The 21,649-nt window shown below is 38.2% G+C and overlaps 2 protein-coding genes across 5 annotated transcripts; one reads left to right on the top strand and one right to left on the bottom strand.

The window, feature by feature from the left end:
• Positions 1-928: 928 nt before the first annotated feature.
• uncx (UNC homeobox) lies at positions 929-3,412 on the bottom strand. Its single transcript, XM_088437451.1, has 3 exons — positions 2,987-3,412; positions 2,613-2,788; positions 929-1,979 (listed from the first exon to the last, which is right to left on the bottom strand). The coding sequence occupies exons 1-3, from the start codon at positions 3,267-3,269 to the stop codon at positions 1,146-1,148; spliced, it is 1,293 nt and encodes a 430-aa protein (XP_088293577.1). The 5' UTR covers positions 3,270-3,412; the 3' UTR covers positions 929-1,145.
• A 5,826-nt stretch (positions 3,413-9,238) lies between these two features.
• Positions 9,239-15,541, top strand: zfand2a (zinc finger, AN1-type domain 2A). Of its 4 annotated transcripts, none has more exons than XM_088437117.1 (10): positions 9,239-9,418; positions 10,072-10,148; positions 10,225-10,319; positions 11,993-12,124; positions 12,376-12,527; positions 12,601-12,720; positions 13,848-13,923; positions 13,991-14,067; positions 14,962-15,055; positions 15,221-15,541. In XM_088437117.1, exons 2-10 carry the CDS (start codon positions 10,094-10,096, stop codon positions 15,248-15,250), a joined length of 831 nt encoding a protein of 276 aa, XP_088293243.1. In that variant the 5' UTR covers positions 9,239-9,418; positions 10,072-10,093; the 3' UTR covers positions 15,251-15,541. The 4 variants fall into 4 exon arrangements, with proteins under 4 accessions (XP_088293243.1, XP_088293242.1, XP_088293244.1 ...); XM_088437116.1 differs by having other exon boundaries at positions 14,962-15,096; XM_088437118.1 differs by having other exon boundaries at positions 14,962-15,100.
• Positions 15,542-21,649: the final 6,108 nt, after the last annotated feature.

The raw sequence follows: 21,649 nt of genomic DNA, 5'->3' as shown, positions 1-21,649 counted from the left end.
CCCCCCCCCCTTTTTTTAAGAGCAAAAATAAACCGTATTCCCCCCGCAAAGTAGCCACCGGGAAAATAATTACTTTCATATCAAAACTCTGCAGGAGTGCAGCGGCTCCCTTTTGCCTCAGGCTCCTAACCTCATTTCATCTTTTGGAGTGTGTGTATGTGTGGATATATGTGTACGTGTCTGCGTGTGTAGATGAATATATTTGTTAAGGCAATGCACAAAATACAACTTGCGTTTCTCCCCGTGAGCATGAAGAAAATCTCACGTGATTGACTGGCCCCATACCAAGAAGTCTGGTTGTTACCTAATTTACAAAAAAAAAGTAACACGAGAGCCATTCTTGACTACACCAAAAAAAAGAATAAAACTAAAGATATGACAAAAGCTATCACGTGGTTGGTTTGTCCTACCCGGAAGTATTGTTCTTGTCGTTTTATAAATATATTTTTAAAAAAAACAACACAAAATACAACATTACTGTCTCCTAAAGTAGGGATTTCTCCCGCCAGGCCGTCCTTCCAAAAGAGTCGTTGTTTCTATTTAATATTAGACGTATGAGTATACTGTTAATCCACCCTAACTCACAAATGATTGGCTGGCCAGACCCGGAAGTTTTGTTTTTGTCATTTAAAAAACAATATATCAACGCAAAATGCAACTCGACCCCCCGGGAAGAGAAGCACGTATGTGATTGGCTGAGTCAACCCGGAAGTACTGTTGTCGCCAATTAAAAATAAAAAAAACATAGTTTATCACCCCAAGAAGATAGCTATCATCTGGTAGAAGTATTGCCGGAAGTATTGTTTCAAATCAACCAACGCAAAATCAACCCCGATTTTTTTTTTCCCCAAAGAAGAAAATCTCTCTTGTGATTGGCTGATCCTACCAAAAATCGTATCTCAATTTAATGTCGTACACGCTTTCGAGGTGATTGTATACAATAGATTTATTTAAGAAAAAAGCCTCACATATGTAAATAAATAGTATAGTCGTTTCTTTTTTTAACAGCTCTTGAGGGATTTGTTGTGTTTTTTCTGACACGTTTAAAAGAATATCTAGACACTCACACTCAAAGGGAGAGGAGAACCTAACGTGGCAAAGTACAGCTTTGGCCTTAAGGTTATTCACCCTCTTGATTTTAAGGTTTATTCCGTTTTCTCGTGACAGTTCGGCGGCGGTTCTACTGGACTCTCTTCTAAATGTTCCTTTCTGCATTGTGTGCCGTGTTCGAGGCCCAAAGTCCCCGATGGACTGCTGGACCCCGACCCCGCTCGATCCCTGTCCGTGGCCCCCGGGGAGGCGGCGCACTCATGGCCGCCGAGTGCCTGGTGGTCCTCGGAACCGCTGTCAGGGTTCGAATGCGTTTTTAAGGCGGTCTGGGGGACAATGAATCCGAGCGGCTGCGTGATGGGGTAGAGCAGGAAGTGTCCCTTCCCAATGAGGGGCCGAGAGGCGGGTAAGGCCGCGGAGTTGCGTCTGGGTCTGGAGTCCGACAGGAGGCTTTCCACGCTGAACGGGTTGAGTTTCTGCAAGCCGGAGGTTCGGTTGGTGCCGGAGCACAGGCTGGAGCGGTCGCTCGAGTCCAGCTCGGAGCCGCCAGCATCCTGCTCCAAGTGTCTTTGGTTCTGGCTCGGCGTGTGCAGCGAGTGAGGCGCCGGCTCACAGACCGCTTTGGTGAGGTCCAAACGCGGGCCGGAGCCATGCTCGCTGTCGGTGACGTGAGACAAGCCGCTGTCGCTGTCAGATCCCGGGGTGTGAAATAGATCCCCGTGTAGGTGCTTGTTCTGGGCCTTGAGCAGTCGGCGCTCCTGTTTGCGTTTCTTCTTCTCCAGGCGGTCCAGTTCTCGCCGGGCGATCTCTTCCGGGTCCATAGGCTCGCCGCTGCACGTGGTCGGGTGGGCGTTGTGCGCGGGTCGGCCAGGCCCCTTCTTGGTGTTCTCTTTCTTCCGCCACTTGGCTCGGCGGTTCTGGAACCACACCTGCAAGCATATAGAGCGAAATAGAGCATGTGTTTTTTTTTTTTTTCATATTTCTACACCCAAAAACAAATCAATTAAACGCAACAATGTTTTAATTAACTAACTGCTCCTGCTGTCTTGTCACATGCTAGGGCCCTTAATTGGACTTTTAATTGGCCAATCTGTTCATGCAGACAATAACAGAGTATCTGTTATTGTATAACTCATGTCAGGTTGGAAGGTGTAAATTACTCTTTTTTCCATAGAAATATCAAGCCACCATCTTTTATACACACACACACACACACATTATATATATATATATATATATATATATATATATATATATATATATATATGATCATGTAGATAAAATGTTGATATATACTCCACTTCTTGCAGTTTACTTTTGTCACAATATTTTTTTAAACAAATCTGCGGTGGCCTGTAGCACATTATTTTTAACGAATAACAAATGTAACTGTATAATTATAATCCTATACAAGAAAAATGCACACATTTTGTAGGCTTTACAAAACTCTCAATTGTAGATCCTTATAGCACAATTTGTATTTTAAACATTACAAATTTGCTTGATCCCCAAGCATTAAACCGTTTTGCAAAAGTACTGAAAAGAGGACCAAAGAGTCCTACCTGCACCCTGGACTCAATGAGGTCCAGTCTGAGGGCCAGAGCCTCCCTCATGAACACGTCGGGGTAATGACTCTCGTTAAACGCCTTCTCCAGCTCCTCCAGCTGCCAGCCGGTGAAATTTGTGCGCGTCCTTCGCCTCTTGCAGCCGGGACTCTCCTTGTCCAGGTCCCCCGAGTCTGCCGGCAGAAGCACCAGATTTTTTTTAAGGCTGCATTTTGAAGCCACAAGTCTGCCTCCTTGATTTGTTTACAAAAGGAGCAATCATTTCGTTGCATTTCGAGTGTCATTTTTGCATCATTTTTTCTTTAATTCCAGCCGCGGGGAATGAGTCTCATTGTGCTCGCCATGCGTGATGATTGCATGCACAATCTTACCTGTCAGCTTGTACGGCTGATTGTCTCCGTTCATCCCGCAGCTAGAAGCCAGCAGCCCGCCGGAGCCGCCCACAGACGCCGCGCACGACCCGTTGAGTAATCCGTCTATGGAGAAGGGGACGGCGGCGGCTGCGGTTTGAAGCTGATGCCCGGCGGCCAGCTCGTAGACATGATGGTGGCTCAGATGGTACGGGAAGCCCACCATGCCTCCCCCGCCGCCGCCGCCGCCGAGGGAGCCTCCGAACTGGGCGTGAGGCGCCTCCAGTATCCGGCTGTCCATCATCCCGCGGGCGAGAGAGGAGGAAACGACGTCTGCTTGGAGGGCCGTTGATGTGTGCAAGGGGTGGGATTGTTATGCTTTTTTTTTTTTTTTTTTTTTTGGTAGTTTAAAAAGCACGCAAAAGCGAGTGCGGCCGACCAGGCGGGGGCATGATGTGTTCAAGCTGAAGATGAGCTCCACTTTATCCACATGAACCTCCCCGATAATTAGCCCGGGCTTGTGGGGAATCCGAGATCCAATGAGAGGCGATAATGGCACGTGACGTCACAACCACCCACCCCCACACACACACCCTCGCGTATCGATTGCTAATTAAGGCTGACATCCACCTCAATAAACAATATCAGAGCTGTCACAACAAGACAAGAGGGCTTTGATAAGAACTACATCACCGGGGACCCACCGGGAGGAAGGGCTTCCTGCATCCCGGGGAAGGAAGCTCGAATGCGGCTAGCTTTGAGCTGGAGTCGCCCCCCTCGTGCCAGACACCTTTACTTTGTTTTACACATTTTGTTGGAGGAAATATACGCTTTGAAAACAAAACTTATTTAAAAAAAAATATTATTGTTTTTCTTTTTTAATTCACCTAACCTTTTTTTCCCTACAAACCAAATGTTATAACATACTTTATGAATTATAATTTCAAGTTACAAGGAGACATACATCAAGATTTATAAAACAAATAATATGGTGAAAAATGGCTGCGTTTGAACGGGGTATAGAAGTGTCATATGTTTTATGAAACAAGTTAAAAAAAAATCCAAATCACATTATTATAGTCCCTCAAGTGACGCATTCAGCTTGCAAAGTGTGGACGTGTCACAAGGTGTTTAATCAGAGATGCAATCTCCCCCCCTTCAACCCACCACTTCCCTTCCTCGGTGACCCTTGACACCGGGATTGGCATGTTGTAATAACCCGAATCTCTCAACAGAAGCCAAGATAATTGTTACCTTATTAGCATGCAAATTGTTTAATTAATATTATTATGAGGGAAGGATATATTCCGCTCCTGTACTTGACCCTCTCCTGCTCACAAAACAATCCTCCTTCTGCACATACATTTGAATGAGTGAGACCCTACCTTTAAAGTCTCTTTTTTTAACTTTAATTGCTTTCGGTCGATGTGTATGTTTGTATTGTGTGGGCAAAAGCTGGTCTCCAGAGACAGTGCTTCTTTTTCTTTTGCACATATGGCTGACATTGTCAAATTCTTTGCTTTAATTAACAAGATAATAAGTTGAACATGGACGCCATTGAGACGAGACACTGCCCAGCCTTAATACACTTTGCGTTATACTGCAGCTTTTTGGGCAATTACCAAAAATGTTTGTTGTCACTTTATTGCATATTATGTTTCAACATAAAACACCCTTATTCCGTTTAACATTGCATTGCCAGTGGATTATCAGATGTCTCCCAAAATTGTATATTGGAGTTTGCCTCCCTATTCAATGGATCATTTATTGAACCATTTCCAACAGTAAAAAGTAGACATTTTGTCCATATAGTTTGTGAACTAAATTATGTTTTATGTGACGCTCAAATGTTCTTACCAGAGCCATGAGCTGTGATGTCATTTTCAGGCGACGGCAAGTGGCAAAATTTGTTGTCAAATGTAATAATTCTGCTCAAAAGATAATTTTGCCATTAAATTTGGAAGGAAAAAAACTCCCACTGCTAAAAAATGGCTTAAAAAGTGCATTATGAAGCACTGAAGAACCATATAACAAAAACAAAACAGACACACACAAAAAGAAGAACACTGGTTTATTATAAGAGTTAATTTTGGGTCATTTAATATGCTATAAAGTCAGTATAAACGTGATAACCCTCCAGGGAGTAAATGAGAGTTTAACATTATTTCTCATCAAATCTAATATAATGCGTTTTTATTGCCATCAATAGGAACAGTACGTGTTTCTTTTCGAATAAAGAGCAAATTAATTGGAACAGGAAGCAACTTTTTGCTGAATTGTGCAGTGTCTTAATATGGATGCGCCATATCAATACAAATGCAATTTCCCAGCAGACGAACCAGGAATAAAACAGATGCATGTTACTTGAGCTATATTCAGGAGATGCTGATTTTAAAAAATGCATACGACTACAAATGTAGTTCCAAATAAAATTTGATTCATCTCATCACATTTACGTCTAGTTTTTTTTTTTTTTTGTGCTGGCTCAAAGGGAACTTTTCTGGAAAACGTATAATCTGTATATATATATATATATATATATATATATATATATATATATATATATATATATATATATATATATATATATATATATATATATATATATATTATTGTAATCAAATTTTGCTCACAAACAAACATTTTGCTCATTTTAGTGCATTTTGCATCAATCCAATCTATTTTTGCCTCTAATTTAACCACTTTTCTCACCGCGTTTGTTTTAATGGAACGTAACATCTTATCTGTGTAAAAGTAAATATTGATAGAATATTGTCCTTATCACGATGCCCAACAATGATGCCTTCTTATAGCAAGCACGGCATCAAATTCATTTTTAATTAGGCAGGCAAATTAATAGGCGGCAGTTTAGGGGGTTTAATTACTCAATTAACTTCACGCACGTTAATTTTTAACCATCTAAATTAGGTTGCACATTATTTGATTTGGTGATAATTATAGAATTAAATCTAAATTAATTGTTTTTTTTTCTGGGATGATTTGGATGAACTAGATGCAGTTCCAATTAAACAGTATAAAAAGACAGACAGAGAGAGGTTGGTTGCCATTTTAAGCTTCCAAATCCTTTGATTCGATTTCGAAGCAAAGCAACAGAAAAAAATAATAAATAAAAGAAGTGCCTGCAAATGCCCCCCCCCACCCCTTCTCTGATCCTTGCAAATGCTCTGCCTCTCCCTCTAATCCCACAATTAAAAGTTTCCTCCCATCTAATTATCTGTAATTGTGCCGCTGTCAAAGTAGAATGGAGAAGTGAAAGCGATTGATTTGGACTTTTTAATTCAGTTCATTTCTGATAGAAGAGAAAGTAATTCCCTTCAAATTACCTCATTCAATCCTGACACCCTAATGCCCTTCAAATCCCCCCCCCCCCCCCCCCCCCGCACTCATCTTTCTCTCTCTTTGCTTCGTGTTAAAAATGAAGCCCGAACTGACTAGTCCCTCATAATAATAATAATAATAATAACCAAACTTCCATTAGAATAATCATTTCATTTCAATTAAAAGTGACTTATCACCTTTTGCTAAAACGTGCTTAATATGCCGAAAATTATGAATGCTTGAAGGAGCCCAAAGTGGGGAGTCTAATTGTAATCAGCAAATCAGAGGTGCTTGTCGCCGACGTGCCTTTTTTTTTTCCTTCAGCTTCTTTTCCTGCGGAGAGGCAGGCAGCCTCGGAAATAGAACTAATTTACTCAACTCCCCCGGGAAATCCGCTCAACAGATTAACATTTTCAAAATATAGTAATGATATAATTTGAGAAATGGTGACGCCAATTTGCGAGGAGCCTTTGTGCGGAGTAATTTGCATTTTTTTCCTCCCTCCCCTCTTCTTCCTCCTGCTGCTTTCGCCTGCATTTCGCACCCCTTGTTAATTACAGCACTGGATGAAGGGTGCACTCTGCTTATTATTATTATTATTAGTATTATGATTCAACTTTAAGACAGTCGCTCCGTCGAGAGACGTCAAAAATAAAACGGAAGCTAATTTGAAACCACTTTTTCATTCATCACAACATGATCATCGTTTAATATTTAGAAAGGTCCTAAAGTATTTACTACCATCATTTGTTTTATTTTTGCAGTGAAAAGTCTGCCTCTCGAGTCAAACATTTTTGAGTTTTTCATTTTGGCTCTACGATCCTATAGACCGACTTCAGTGAGCCTTGGAAGTTTGCAAGTGGCTATTTGTGTATGACGTCAACATTGACGCTGGTGTGCGTATGTGTGTGTGTGTATGCGCGCGTGTATATGTATAATGTGTATACATATTCATATGTGTGTACATGTGTGTATATGTATATGAGTGTATAAGTGTATATACAGTATATATATATATATATATATATATATATATATATATATATATATATATATATATATATATATATATATATATATATATATATATATATATATATATATATATATATATACATGTTTACGTATGTGTGTGCTTGTACATACGTATGTGTATATATATATATATATATACAGTATATGTGTGTGTGTGTGTGTGTGTGTGTGTGTGTGTGTGTATATGTAGGATATGTATGTGTGTCTATGTGAATATATGTGTATATATATGTTTTATGCATCTGTGAGAGTCGACAAAACCTTAAACCTTAGTGATGCATTCATCTTTCTCCAACAAAAAAAATAGCTCAGTTCTATTCTTTCACACAGTAGAAAAAGTGTCTGATGGCACAGTCCAGTACAAGTAAATTGATTGGTAGTCATATAAAAGTGGCCAACATATACATGTATATGTCTGTATATATTACCACCATTAATGGATGAAAATTGAGGGCATGAATAATGTACCCATTGTAAAGCATCTGTGAGTGTATGCAAAACCTTAAACCTTAGTTTTGTCTTCATCTTTCTCCAACAAAAAAATAGCTCAGTTCTATTCTTTCACACAGTAGAAAAAGTGTCTGATGGCACAGTCCAGTACAAGTAAATTGATTGGTAGTCATATAAAAGTGACCACAGCACAGGGGAAAGCTTTCTCTAACAAAAGTCTTTATCCTTGCAGACATTATTTCTTCCGCCTGCAAACGGGAGCTCCTGTATTGAAGCAGGATGAAACTGTAAGAGTTGGCAAAAAAGGGAAGCTTAACTCCAAACAAGACCTGAGAGATGTACAGTAGTTAGCACTGCGGAAACTTGGCTTCGTCGTCTGTCCCTTGTTGATTCTCGCGTTACCGGAGAGAAAGTTGTTCATTATATTGTGTAGCTCGGCCATCTGCCGCTGCACAAAAATATCCTAAACCCAAGAGGGTAATGACTGCGAAAATCTGCACCAAGTAAGACACAAGCGCACAGAGTGGACTTTTTCCTCTCACACTTCCTATCTTCTACTCAATTCAAGATTACTGACTCCACTTTGTTACTATCCACGTTATGTTTCTTAATATCATTTGGCTGCTGTAAAAAGTGATTTCAGATCATGCTTCTAAACCCACTTGACCCTGATCACCTACAATATCTCATCCTTTTCTCAAGGGAGCGATCCGGTGTGTGTATAAACAGATCTGCACTGCCATCTAGCGGCAATTTTGTGATAGTACTGCTAAAACCTGGCGACATTTGAAACGGTTTGCCCAAACTGCTTAATCAGAGATTAATTTTAGATAATTTTACTCATTGGGCACTTTATTCGGTAAAGTTTAGTGATTTTTATAGATCCAATTTAAATTCTCTCATACATCGTGATATTTGAAATTCGCAGTCTTTTTAAGTACCAAGTGAGAGATATAAATATGGATAAAACAAACGTTATTAAATATGTGAATAATATCTATTGACTTTAAAAATATTTTTATACAGTGGAGCAAATTTATGATAGAAATGAACTGTGAATATATAACTTCAAAGTTCATATAACTGTGAATAATGTAATCTTATTATTGTTGCTATTGTTTTTGTCGTTTTGTATTCTGATAACTAAGATAATGAAAGCCCGCCAAACAAGAATTCAGGAATTTATAAATTCTGAAGAAAAAAAAACAAATTGTACTTTTGAGCAACGTATTTGTATTTCTTGTTGTTTTGTTTTGATTTTTTTTTTTTTTGAAGATTTTTTTGGTCTACTCGTTGGCTTTTTTTTATATATATTTATACATTATGTTATCTTAAAAATGACGAACTTTCCAGACTTTTCTGGGCTATTGGGTGAAGTCCGAGCACGTGACGTTTAATTCCTGAGTCACGGCGACGTATAACTCCTGAGTCACGGTGACGCTATGTGTGGGCGGGGCTTACTTTGACCACTACAAATTTTTGCGAACCGAGACAGAGTTGTTTGTTCTTCCCTTAGCCATCCTATAGCGTGCATTGTGCTAATTTAACACTGATAAAGTTGGAGCAGGGACTTTATTTTTGTACAATTTTGCTCTTGACCTACAACTGACGAGGACGAGATTTGAACTGGTGAGTGAAAACGTTACTCCCACTGCTTTCGGGCTAAAGCGAATAGTTGCGCTCCTTCTGCATTTCACTTTGGCATGACAAACACGATTAAAATGAAAACTGTGATTTTTTTTTTTTTTTGTCCTACGTGACGCGAGGAAGTCTGGACAATTTTGTGATCATCATCGCCGCCGCGTAATTGTATTTTATTAATGATGTTAGCCGCTTGCTAACTGCTAGCAGAAGAGTTAGCGACACTAGGGGCGATTTAACCGTACCTTATTATCCCGAATTAGTCGCAAGTCAGTGCATATTGGCTTTAGTCGATATTAGTTATGTAACTTCACCCATCTAGTCGCTAAGCCTACAAGTTAGCATGGCCCGTCTAGCATTCTGTACCCTGTGTTTTGATTAATTTTACTAGTTTGCTCTTGTTTCTTTGCGACAAAACGAGCATGTATTATATCGACATTGGTGTGCAATTCGACGACTACTGAGTCCCGACGTGATCATAAACTTGCTAGTGTGTATTTTGTTTGCAAAGTAACGATGACTTGACACAACGGAAGCTAATGCTACTAGCTGTCTAGCTAGCATGCGGATGAGTTCCTGTGTTTACATCATAACAATCCTAGTTCTATCAATTAAACCTCACTCTCTTCTCCCTCTTTTAGTTGAGATTTCCAGTCGAATGCCATGGAGTTTCCAGATTTGGGGGAACATTGTTCAGAGAAGACCTGCAAGCGTTTAGGTAGCATAGCCGCTCACAAATGGGGTTTAAACATTCCTCATGCACACGAAATTGAAAAAAATGCTTTTGCCACTAGATTTCCTTCCCATGAAATGTGATGCCTGTCAAGAGATCTTCTGCAAGGACCATGTCACCTATGCACACCACAAATGCACCTCGTCTTACAAAAAGGTATGCTTGCCTTGATTGGGGATGTCGCGATCAGATTTACACTGCTCCCAATTTTGATTTTATGTCTTTCCATGTACATTTAGTTACTCTGGAGGGCCGCTTGAAACAACCTAAATGTCACCTAAATGACTCCATGCAGTGTGAATTAGGCATAGGCCAATATTACCACAATTAAAATTATAGCTCTATGTGTTTTTCATTGCACAATCTATTTAAAATAAAATTATGAATCTTTTGTACATTAAGAAATGTGCACCATATTTAGTACAAATAAATTAATAAATACATTAACACTTATTTAATTCATCTTTGCAAGTCACTGTGCTCCATCACGGGTAAGCTGTATTTAAGACATAGACCACCCTCTGATCTTCCATGCATCCCCTAAGGTTAAATTAAAACAAACAAACAAAAAAACACAAGAAAGAACACAGAAATTGAAATCTACATTTAAAAAGGCAGCCTGTTGAGTGAACTCTGCAAGCACAAATGATACCGTGTCACTAAACTGCACCGCACCTCCATGACTGTCCACTGTCCATTTGTAGACTGTCCACTTTTTTTTTCCTTTTTTTTTTTTTTTTTTGAGAGCCATCTGTAAGTTCCATTAAGGCAGTGCTTCTCAAATAGTGGGACGGGCCCCACTGGAGTCCCCATTGTTTTAGACTAAGCTGTAAAACGTATAAACGATGTAAAAAAAAAAGAAGAAAAAAAAGAAAAACTTTATAGTTGTTGAAAGTAGATTGAATTTTTCTTTTGTTGAAATGAAAAAGATTTATTGATATTTATTGTCTGTATAAATAAAAATAAAAATGTAAAAATAAAAATAACGGCTTTTGGCTGTGTTAGTGGTTATCGAAAGCTTGACTTTTTAACACCTTGGTAGACCATCAAACTGTTTATCAGCCCATGCCTAGTGTGAATCCGACCTCACGTGTCAAGATTTCTTCTCTCAGGTAGGGCCGCACAATTAATCTAATTCTAATCGCGATCGCGATATTGGCTGCCACGATTAATTAAGCGGATCCTCTGCGTTATTAACATTTAAAAAGCCGGCTACGCTATGTATGTCAAATCAAGCACTTTGTCATCCAACCACTTGGGGGCACAGTTTCACATGTTTGCATGACAAAAGCCTCTGCTATTATTTACAAGTGCAAAATGGCATTGAGTTTCTCACCTGATTCCTAATATATACAGTCCTAGCTGTCAATTAAGACCCATTATGAAAAATTTGATCGGCAAAAATAATTGAATGAATTCGGTTTGAAATGGCCAAAATTGGCATTTTGAGCATTTTGCTAATTAGTTATAATTTGCTTGAAAGTAAATAATGTGCTTGGTTCTAAGTAGGATTCATTTTTTTCATTGGTTTGCACTCAGCAAGTAAGTTAGCTGTGTTCCCCTCTCTGTCCTATTTTATCTAAGTTTTTATTATCATCTATAAGTATCAAGCATTGAAGCCTTGCTTATATACTGCTTGTTTAAAAAAAGGGTTATATATAGACATGTTTGGCCAAACATGATGAATAATCGGGAGTTTGATATTGATTAAAATAATTGTGATGATTATTTTGGATATATTTGTGCAGCCCTCCAATCAGGATATCCTTAAATTGGTTATTTCTTGTAATAATTCACCGGGTTTTTTTGTTTTTGTTTTTTCCATATAGGATATCCAGGTCCCTGTGTGCCCACTGTGCAACATCCCCATTCCCATCAAAAGAGGAGAAATGCCCGATATTAAAGTCGGGGAGCACATCGATCGGGATTGTAAATCGGACCCTGCACAACGGAAAAGAAAGGTTAGTCCAAAAAGCAATTGCTTTAACGAATGTAATCTTTTTGGATCAAAATAAATGAATATTGATCTTTCAGCTTAATGAGGACCCTGAAAAAAAATATTATTAAATTGCTGTTGCACTATTTAGGGGACTTATATCACAAGATTACTGTCCAAAATTATGTCATCCATCAGCCCTGTAATTTCCTACACGAGTACAAATAGAACTTAACGCTTTTGCATTATAATGACGGTGAAACTTGTCGTTTGCAGATCTACACCAACAAATGCTCTAAAGGCGGCTGTAAGATGAAGGAAATGATGCGCGTGACATGTGACCAGTGTCATTTAAATTTCTGTCTTAAACACCGGCACCCGCTCGACCACGATTGTAAGACTGACGGCAAACCTATGTCCCAGTCCGGGTAGGTACGCTTATGCCCCTCCCACCCTAAAAAGGCTGCTCCTCTGTGTCCAACGTCTTGTATCTTCTCTTAGACTTGCTGCTTTAATGAGGTCTCAGGGTTCTTCCTCCACCGCCAGCGCCTCATCGTCTTCGGGACACTTCAGATCCGTTTCCAATGGTAGCAGTGCGGCCAGCAGAGCCCACAGTAGCAGGTAAATAAAAAAAAAAAAAAGAAGACATTTGGAGGCTGTCCAATGGGACGTCTTTGATTGTTTTAATTACTACCATGTATTGCGATACGTATATATTGGGCAGTGTTTCTAAAAAATCTCTCTCTCGCCCTCTCTCTCTCGACATTAACTGAAAAAAAACAAGGACATTCTTACAAACAATAGAACATTTCTATTCATTCTTTTTCAGAAGCCACACATCATTGACATCTATGAGCGCACGTTAAACATTTAAAAAAAAAAAAAAAGTGTCACATTTTTTATTTCAATCATGCCGTTGACTGCATTGAGAATACTCTTTTAGATGACACAGATGTGGCAGGAATACAGAGGCAGTACTTTGCCACTGCGCAGCACTTGGTACTCTTCTGGAAATGGAGTGACGTCTTCTGTAAAGTTTTTTTTTTTTTATCTTCATATTACGAAAAATATAAAAGAAACAAAACGAAATAAAACAAAGAACTTCATCTCAAAATTCCCATTTGAATTAAACGCAACATGAGATTCTACTGCTCGTTGATATGGATGCTCGGCCATTTTTGCGCGTGCTCAAGATAGGACTGCAACGGCAGAAATGCAGTCTTTGCATCATAAAATTTTCTTTTTCTACTATTTGGCCTCCTCATATGCCGCTACTTTTGCTTTGGAACATTTACGCTTGGAATCATGTAACATGTTACATTTAAATCATGATTCATAATATAACAAAAATCATGATACAAAAGCCACTCTTTATTTATTGATTTAAAAAAAAATATTGATATTATTGCTTGGGACTACAAGTAAGTCATCAAAACTTGGCCGTGGATTTATTCCTAAAGTATATGTAACTCGTTTCATCGCAAAGACACGTTTATACATTTGAATCCAGACCTTAAATCCCATTTTGTGATGGCCAAATGAAGCAATGAAGCTTTTGCGGTCAACTGGTTTGTACTTGGTTCAGAGCTACATGTTGTAACAGCTGTAAATACTTCAATTAAAAAGAAATCATTTACTGTAACGTAACGCATTTAATTGAGCGATGCTTCTTATGCCACTAGAGGGAGCCAGACTTATTAGAAACACCCAGCTATTTTACCGCAGCTTTCTGCCTCTTCCTCTTCCAGCACAAGCAGAGCGATGGCCACCTCTGTCTCGGCGCAGAATATGGTGCAGCCGTCGACGTCGTTTCAGGCGGGCATGGTACGTGAAGAATAGCGCACCATATCACCTTTTATTCATTCAACCTTCAAGTCTCTTCCTCTTTCAGACCGACGAGCAGGCCTTGCAAAGAGCCCTGGAGATTTCATTGGCCGAGTCCAGACCGTCCCCGCAGCCGGCGCTCAGGTTAGCACGCTTACTCCCATTACGTTTTTGACATTTTTTGTTATCCTTCCGCTAACATTTTTTAATTTTTTATCATTATTAATGAATTTAGACATCCATTCTCAGGCACTTTTTTTTTTTTTTTTTTTTTTCAAGACTTTTGGCCAAAGGAATGGTCTAAATGGCTGGTACCAAATGAATTAGCACTAAAGCAGGGGTGTCCAAACCTGATCCTCGAGGGCCGGTATCCTGCATGTTTTCCAAGTTTCTTTCGCCGGCGCACCTGATTCAAATGATCAGCCCGTCAGCAAGTTCAACAGAAGCCTGATAACAATCCTGACCATTTGAATCAGGTGTGTCAGTGAAAGAAACCTGCAAAACATGCAGGATACCGGCCCTCGAGGGACCCAATTTGGACATGCCTGTACTACAGTAATCTATTACTTATGGTAACTAACAATGACTTCAGGTAGTTAAAAAAGCAATTGAATACTTTAGGTTATTAAGTATTAAAATAATCAATTATTTAAGGGTATTGAGTATCAAAGTAATCGTTTACTTTTGGTACTTACGTAATTAACCTTCGGTAATTAAGTACTAAAGTAATCAATTTCTTAAGGGTATTATGTACCGAAGTAACATTTACTTTAGGTACTAAAGTATTTGGCTTTGGATAATGAAGTACCAAAGTAATTAATTACCTTTGGTACCAAAATTAGCATTTACTTGAGTTACCAAAATAATTAATTAATTTACAGTACATAAGTGCGAACGAAAGTAATTGGTTGCTTTAGGCACGCTTGATTGTGTCTAAGTACTTATTTATATGTTGTTTTTTTCCGGTTGGTTTAGGTATTCTTGATTGTCTTTTGGGATAAAATGATTTTTTTATTGTCATTTTTGTTTGCGCCTCAGCCCGCAGGAACAAGACGATCTGGCGCTGGCTCAGGCGCTCGCCGCCAGCGAAGAAGAATACCGGCGCCAGCAACAGCAGCAGCAGCGGCAACAGGTACCGGCCACAACTGTTAGCCGACACTAGCGTTCTAGCACGTAGGTATGCACGCGGCGCCTCGTCTTCTTTAAACGACCTCACGTGGGAATTCAGACTTGATTTGGAAACACGTGATCAAATAAAATCAATTCTAAACATCTTTTTTTTTTTCTTTCCTTTCAGGGCAGACAGTCTAACTGCAGCCTTTCTTAATCTTGGAACGCTGGTATACAGCATATATATTTTTTCCATCCATGCTGCGGTTATATTCCTCAAGAAACCTCACAGGCTGGATTGTCAATATCCGGTGTTGATGATTGTCTTTTTTTTTTTTTTTTTCCCAATGGGAGGATCAAACCTTGCTCACGTGGCGCCTTCTACGCTCAAAAACTAAGCACACAGACACCCAGCAGCTTCTGTCGTTTTTAACAATCAGTTGCAATGTACATATTTTATAGATATGCTGATCATAAAACTGTTCTATAATAAATTATTTCAAACGTATCTATGTATATCTATGTTTTTTTTTTTAAATTTCCCCTCCCAGTGTCACTGCACGTATTTCCAAGCATATACAGCAGATGGCAGTATAACGTAAAAGATGAGCAGTGTTTTTGCAGTCCCACACTACTGTAGTTGACTCAACAAAAAAGTTAGCTAAAATTATATTCGTGTGCAAATTTAATCAGATTAGGCATCTTCAAAACTTGACCGATGGCAAATTCTGAAAAAGTTTTAGGCATTCAATACAAATACTTTTTTTTTTTAAATCTTAAAATTAAATCACAGGTACTGAGTTTTTTTTTCCTTATTATTTTTCAAGCATTAGAAATATCTAAATATCTGGCACAAAATAAATTTAGTAAACAAATAGATTACTTTAGTTAATTATGTAATAATAATAATAACAATAATTCTAATTTTAGTAAGTAAAGTCATTGATTTCCTTAGGTTACTTTAGTACTTAACAACCAAGTAATCAATTACTTTAAGGTAATAGATTACCCCAAAAAAGATTAAATTTCAGACATTTTTAGATCCTTATTGAGCAAACAAATCATTCTATATTCTTACCTTAACCCAAAGACATGTTTTTCAAGAATCTAGTCAGCCAATCCCAGGTATTATTTATATTTTTTGCTTTTAATTTTGCCATAGGATTAAGTAAGCATTTACTTTAGGTAGTCGTATACTAAAGTCATCAGTGACTTGACTAAATAAAGTAATTATCTTAAGTAATTTTCAGACACTTTTTTGCCAAACACATTTTGGCTTGGGTGTCTACTAGATTTAAAAAATGTGCACGGGAATGTATGAGTCAATGTTAATATTCAAGTCAATGTTAACGTTCAAATATAATTCTTTTTGGCTGTGTGTACTTTTTATTCGAAATGGTATGTCATAATTTATTAAGTATATCTTCATGAGACCCGGCCTAATCATTTGTGTCCATTTTGGCTCAGCAAAGTTAATTGCATCCCACCGAAACATAAATCATTGGAAAGACTAAGATTTCCGCTGATGAGGACATAAGGATTTGTAGGTAGCCATAATATAACATAAAAAGACATAAAAATGGACTGGTTTTCAGGAGCCCCCTCCCCCATTTCACTGCAGAGTGAGATGTATTTGAAAGTGCCCTATGTTTCCCATCCCTCTATTTGATTGATTGTTTTTCAAAGTCGCAGTGCTACTCTTACCACCTGAGTATACAGTACATCTAGAACCAAATCGGGAGTCTTGACCAATCTGATGCTACGCGCCATGCATTGGGAAAATCCACTTGAGGCAGAAGCCGCACCTGCTCTCGCTTCTGGTCCGCTTCCATCCCTCGGGGACTCATCTGACTGAACTCCTCTGATTGAAGATGCCAGAAATTCAGGAGTGACTCACAGCAGTCATTTTGCAAATGATAGCTGCTCTCCAGTTGAGATTGCGCCGTGGAATTCTTTTCTCCTTTGCCGTAGTCTACCGTTGCATGCTTGACTACATGGTGGAGGGGGAGAAATACTCACCTGGCACGATGTACTGTAGTTGGTCTGTCTGTCCATCTGTCTCCTGCTATATCTGTCTGTCTGTCTGTCTGTCTGTCTGTCTGTCTGTCTGTCTGTCTGTCTGTCTGTCTGTCTGTCTGTCTGTCTGTCTGTCTATCTATCTATCTATCTATCTATCTATCTATCTATCTATCTATCTATCTATCTATCTATCTATCTATCTATCTATCTATCTATCTATCTATCTATCTATCTATCTATCTATCTATCTATCTATCTATCTATCTATCTATCTATCTATCTATCTATCTATCTATCTATCTATCCATCCATCCATCCATCCATCCATCCATCCATCCATCCATCCAAGTGCTAGCCAATCTCCCTAAGTTGCTAGCTATAACATCTATAGTATTGCCCGTCTGTCTTACCTATCTATGATTGTCTACATCTGTCAGGAGATCTGACTGTCTATCAATGTATCTGTCTGTCCATTCACGTGGCACAGCGGTGTCTTACATACTATGTATGTCTATTGGTCTGTCTGTCTGTCCACCCAGAAAATCCCTGAATTGCTTGCCAAACACTTCATGTTGCTAGCGATAGCATCTAAATTGTTGTCCTTCTTTTTGTCCGTTTTACCAATCTATGTCTGTCTATCGAGCAATGTTTCTGTCCGTCCATCCTTCCGTCTTACCTTTCTGTGTCTTTCGATCAGTGGATCTGTCTGTCTTTTTGTTCATCCATCTAGGTAAGGTAGGTAGTGCATCTGGTTAAGGTTAGCTATTAAGCTAGGTAAAGTTAGGTAAGGTTAGCTCAAGTCAACTCAATCATAACTTTTTCTAATCTTCTTTCTAATCGCAAATTGTATTTTATACAATATAAGGTGAAGCTCTGTAAAGTTATCTAAGGTTGAGTTAGGTAGGGTTAGCTTTGCTTTGTTTAAAATCAGCAGTTAGCTTAGGTAAGATTAGCTCAAATCAAGTCTGTCCTATCTTTAATTTAATTTTAACTTTACATTTACTTTCGAAACTCAAGTTTTCCTTAATGCGATCTAATATTAGGTTAGGTAAGGCTCACTAAGAATAACTTGGAAAGTTAGCTAAGTTAGAGTTAAAGTGAGAGCTAAACAGAGGTAAAGTCAGATAAAGTTAGCGAAGGTTAAGTAATGTAAAGTTAGTTTAAGTTGAAGTTAGGATTGATAAAACTATGTTGGTGAATGTCATACCTTACTTTGACTTCCTCATCTCTAAATTTACTTCTTTCCAAAGACTACTAGACCAAGGACATGAGTCTCGATGTATAAGTAGTCTGAATGAATTTATGAGGATGACCTTTTCTTTCGAGCTTTCCTCGAGTACAGATTTTGTCAAATGGGGTATGCATACCTCTGATTTTAAAATGCTTCCTGCAGATATCAGAACAGTAAGCGTAATGCATGTATGTTTTTCTGATGATATTGTAACAGGTCTTCCTTTCAAAATAAGAGCAAATGAATTGGAACAAGCGCTAAATTTTATGACACTCGCAAAATGTTTGTTTTCCTTTTTATTAAGTTTTATAAGGATGCCCATTCAAAATTTTAGGCAAGCCAGAATCGAGATGAAACATAAAAAGAATCAACAAAACAAAGGTTTGCGGTTCTTTATTACTGCCTGCTTTCTAGTTTTTTGCCATTCCTAAGGTCTAAAGAATTAAGTTCCTCAGACGGATGCTGGACATGGTGGCAGACTAATTGCGAGTCGATACTGCTTTTCCCCGAGGCCCAGCGAGTGACAGCCACCCCTTGCTTAGTTAATTGCACGTCTGTAGTCGAATGTTGATCATTTCCATGCTTGCCACTTAACATACGGCATGTTAAAAGACACCTTACTGTACATGCCCATTATTGGAAAAAATACCTTCATAATAATATACAGTATACTTATTGTACTAGTGTCTTTTAATGAAAAAATACCTTAATGTTTATTTTAAAGCCTAACTATACATGGTGATTTAAGGGGGGGGGGGGGGGGGGGGGGGGGGCACTGCCTTGCTATATACATGGTAATTTCTTGTAAGAAGAAAAAAAACATTATTATACGTTTTTTTTATTCGGAAAAAATGCCTTGCTATATGTGGTCATTTTTTGCGTAAAAAATAAAAACTGTCTTACTATATATGGTCATTTTTGTGGGGAGAAAATGCTTTATTATATGGTTGTTTTTGATGGGAAAAAACACCTTACTATGCATAGTTTTGGGTTTTTTTTGGGCTCTGTACATGGTCATTTATTGCGCAAAAAAATCCCTCACTATACATAGTCATTTTTTATGAATACCTTACTTTAATATTTTTTTTTGTGCAAAAAATGTCTGTACTTGATCTTTTTTTTCCAAGAAAACATGCCTTTGATATTTTTCTGAAAAAAAATACAAATACATTGTCGTTTTTTTAAAGATTTTTTTTTAAGCCTTATTTTACATGTTTTTTTGGTGGAAAAATGCATTACTATACATGGTTGTTTTTTTTTGTTTTTTGGGGGGGAGGAGGGTGCCTTACATTACATGTTCGTTTTTTGTCTCCAAGAATGCCTTATGATACGTAGTCATTTTGCGGGAAAAAAAAAAAAGCCTATTATATTTGCCTACTATAAACGGTGATGTTTGTTTTTAAAAAAAAAAATGTAAACCTTATACATGGTTGTTTTTTGTTTTTTTGTTTGTTTTTCCCCCCAAATGTCTTGCTATACATAGTCATTTTTTTATGAAAAAAAAAACGCCTCACTAAAAGGCATATTGTAAATCGTTGCATGGGATTTTACAAATGTCAAATGACCCAATATAAATTTGACCCAAAAGGTTGCAAAACAGTGTAGCTTAGCACCTAGAACCTAAAGTGCATCCCTAATTTCCTCAGAGGCTCTTGAATATTATGCAGCAGTGGCGTCCACGGGGAATAATAACAATCTGGAGCGAAAGACGAACCCGCCGCTCACACCTGCGATTGATTTGTACAGTACAGCAAATGAGTCAATATTAACCGTGCTCTTGGCCAAATAGGGAAAACTTCTTTTAGCAATAAATTCACTGGAAATGATTACGTGCGCACGGAAGGATAATGATGCCATCGGTTGTTTGGTCATAGCGCTATTAGGCCGCTTGTTGAGACACACACAAGCGACTCTTCATGTCAGCAAAAGTGAAATTGAAAGTACAAATCATGGCTGTGAAATCCTCCCATTGCTCCTCATGGATTTTCTTTATGTATGACTTCCAGCGCAGAGGGAGGAACGGAACTAGCGACGCTAGTTCAACATCCACCACAGCAAAGCGGGAACAATGATTGATCCATTTGAATCATTCGCAGGGCTCTCGTCAGACCACAGTTTCCAATCAGTTCCATTTGTTTTTTGATTTCGGTGACACCGTATCTTTTTCCCAGCAGCCCATGACCGGTTGCCACGGAGACCCTCACAACCCTAGAAGGTATTTCTGAATTTAATTTGGCATGTTTTTTTTTTTTTTGTCCCTCACGCTTTCATCCTGATCTAAGGAGCGCCCGACGGACAAATCCATTATTTGTTTTTTTGTACGTGTAACATTGTTCGATTACAGCAACGAGATATGCAAAGATTTTTCATGTCACAAATAATGAGAAAAAAAACATTTGAAGGAAGAGTAATGGGTACAGTGGAAAAAGCAAAGAAAAACCAAGGTGTTTTTTTGGATAGTTCGCAACAGGATTTCAAATCAAACGTGTCATATTTAGGACAAATAGGGATTGTTTCTTATTGTGAGACAGAAAATTACAGTAACAATCAAAAGTTTGGAAACTCCTCCAAATTCAAATACCCTCAAATACATTAAGAGTAACAAATTCAAGCTAATGTTTTAGAAACGTGCAACTGTGACCTGAAAGTCATTCCTGTCATTCCAAAGCATTTTCCATATCATTAGGCTGACACAATACTAAGATGTGCAAAACTGGTATCTCAGCAAAAGTGTCCTTCTACTTTGAAGAATCAAAATCTTGAAAATCCATAGCTGATTTCTAGATTTCTGATTTACAAGTTCCAAATTATTATCCACATCATAAAGCTGCTAACTTGGCAAAAGATGCCTACTTTGAAGAATCTAAAATCTTGGAAATGCAGAGGCTATTTACTGAAATGCAATGCAGTTTGTAAAGCATCATCCACTTTATAAAAGCTGACTGAAAAAAATGATGTTATCTTGGCAAAAGTTCCAATTTTGAACAATGTAAAATCTTGAAAATGACAGCTGTTAACTGAAAGTCCTTCCAGTTCATAAAGCATCATCCACATCTTAAGGTCTACTAAAAAAAGGTGTGCAATGATATCTTGGCAAAATGTGCCTACTTTGAAGAATCTAATATCTTAAATGTACAACAGTTTATTAAAAGTCATTCCATTTCATAAAGCATCAGCCACATCATAATTTTCACTAACAAAATACCAAGATGTGCAAAGGTGTTGTTTTGGCAAAATGTGCATACTTTGAAAAATCGAATACAGTATCTTAAATGCACAACAATTTACTAAATTCATTCTAGTTCATAAATCATCATCCACATCTTAATGTCTACTGGAAAAAAGGTGTGCAAAATGTACCTACTT

Source organism: Hippichthys cyanospilos, chromosome 16, assembly GCF_059441005.1.
Source record: "Hippichthys cyanospilos isolate Australia breed blue-spotted pipefish chromosome 16, RoL_Hcya_1.0, whole genome shotgun sequence".
NCBI classification, from domain to species: domain Eukaryota; kingdom Metazoa; phylum Chordata; class Actinopteri; order Syngnathiformes; family Syngnathidae; genus Hippichthys; species Hippichthys cyanospilos.
This window is presented reverse-complemented; position numbering and strand designations above follow the sequence as displayed.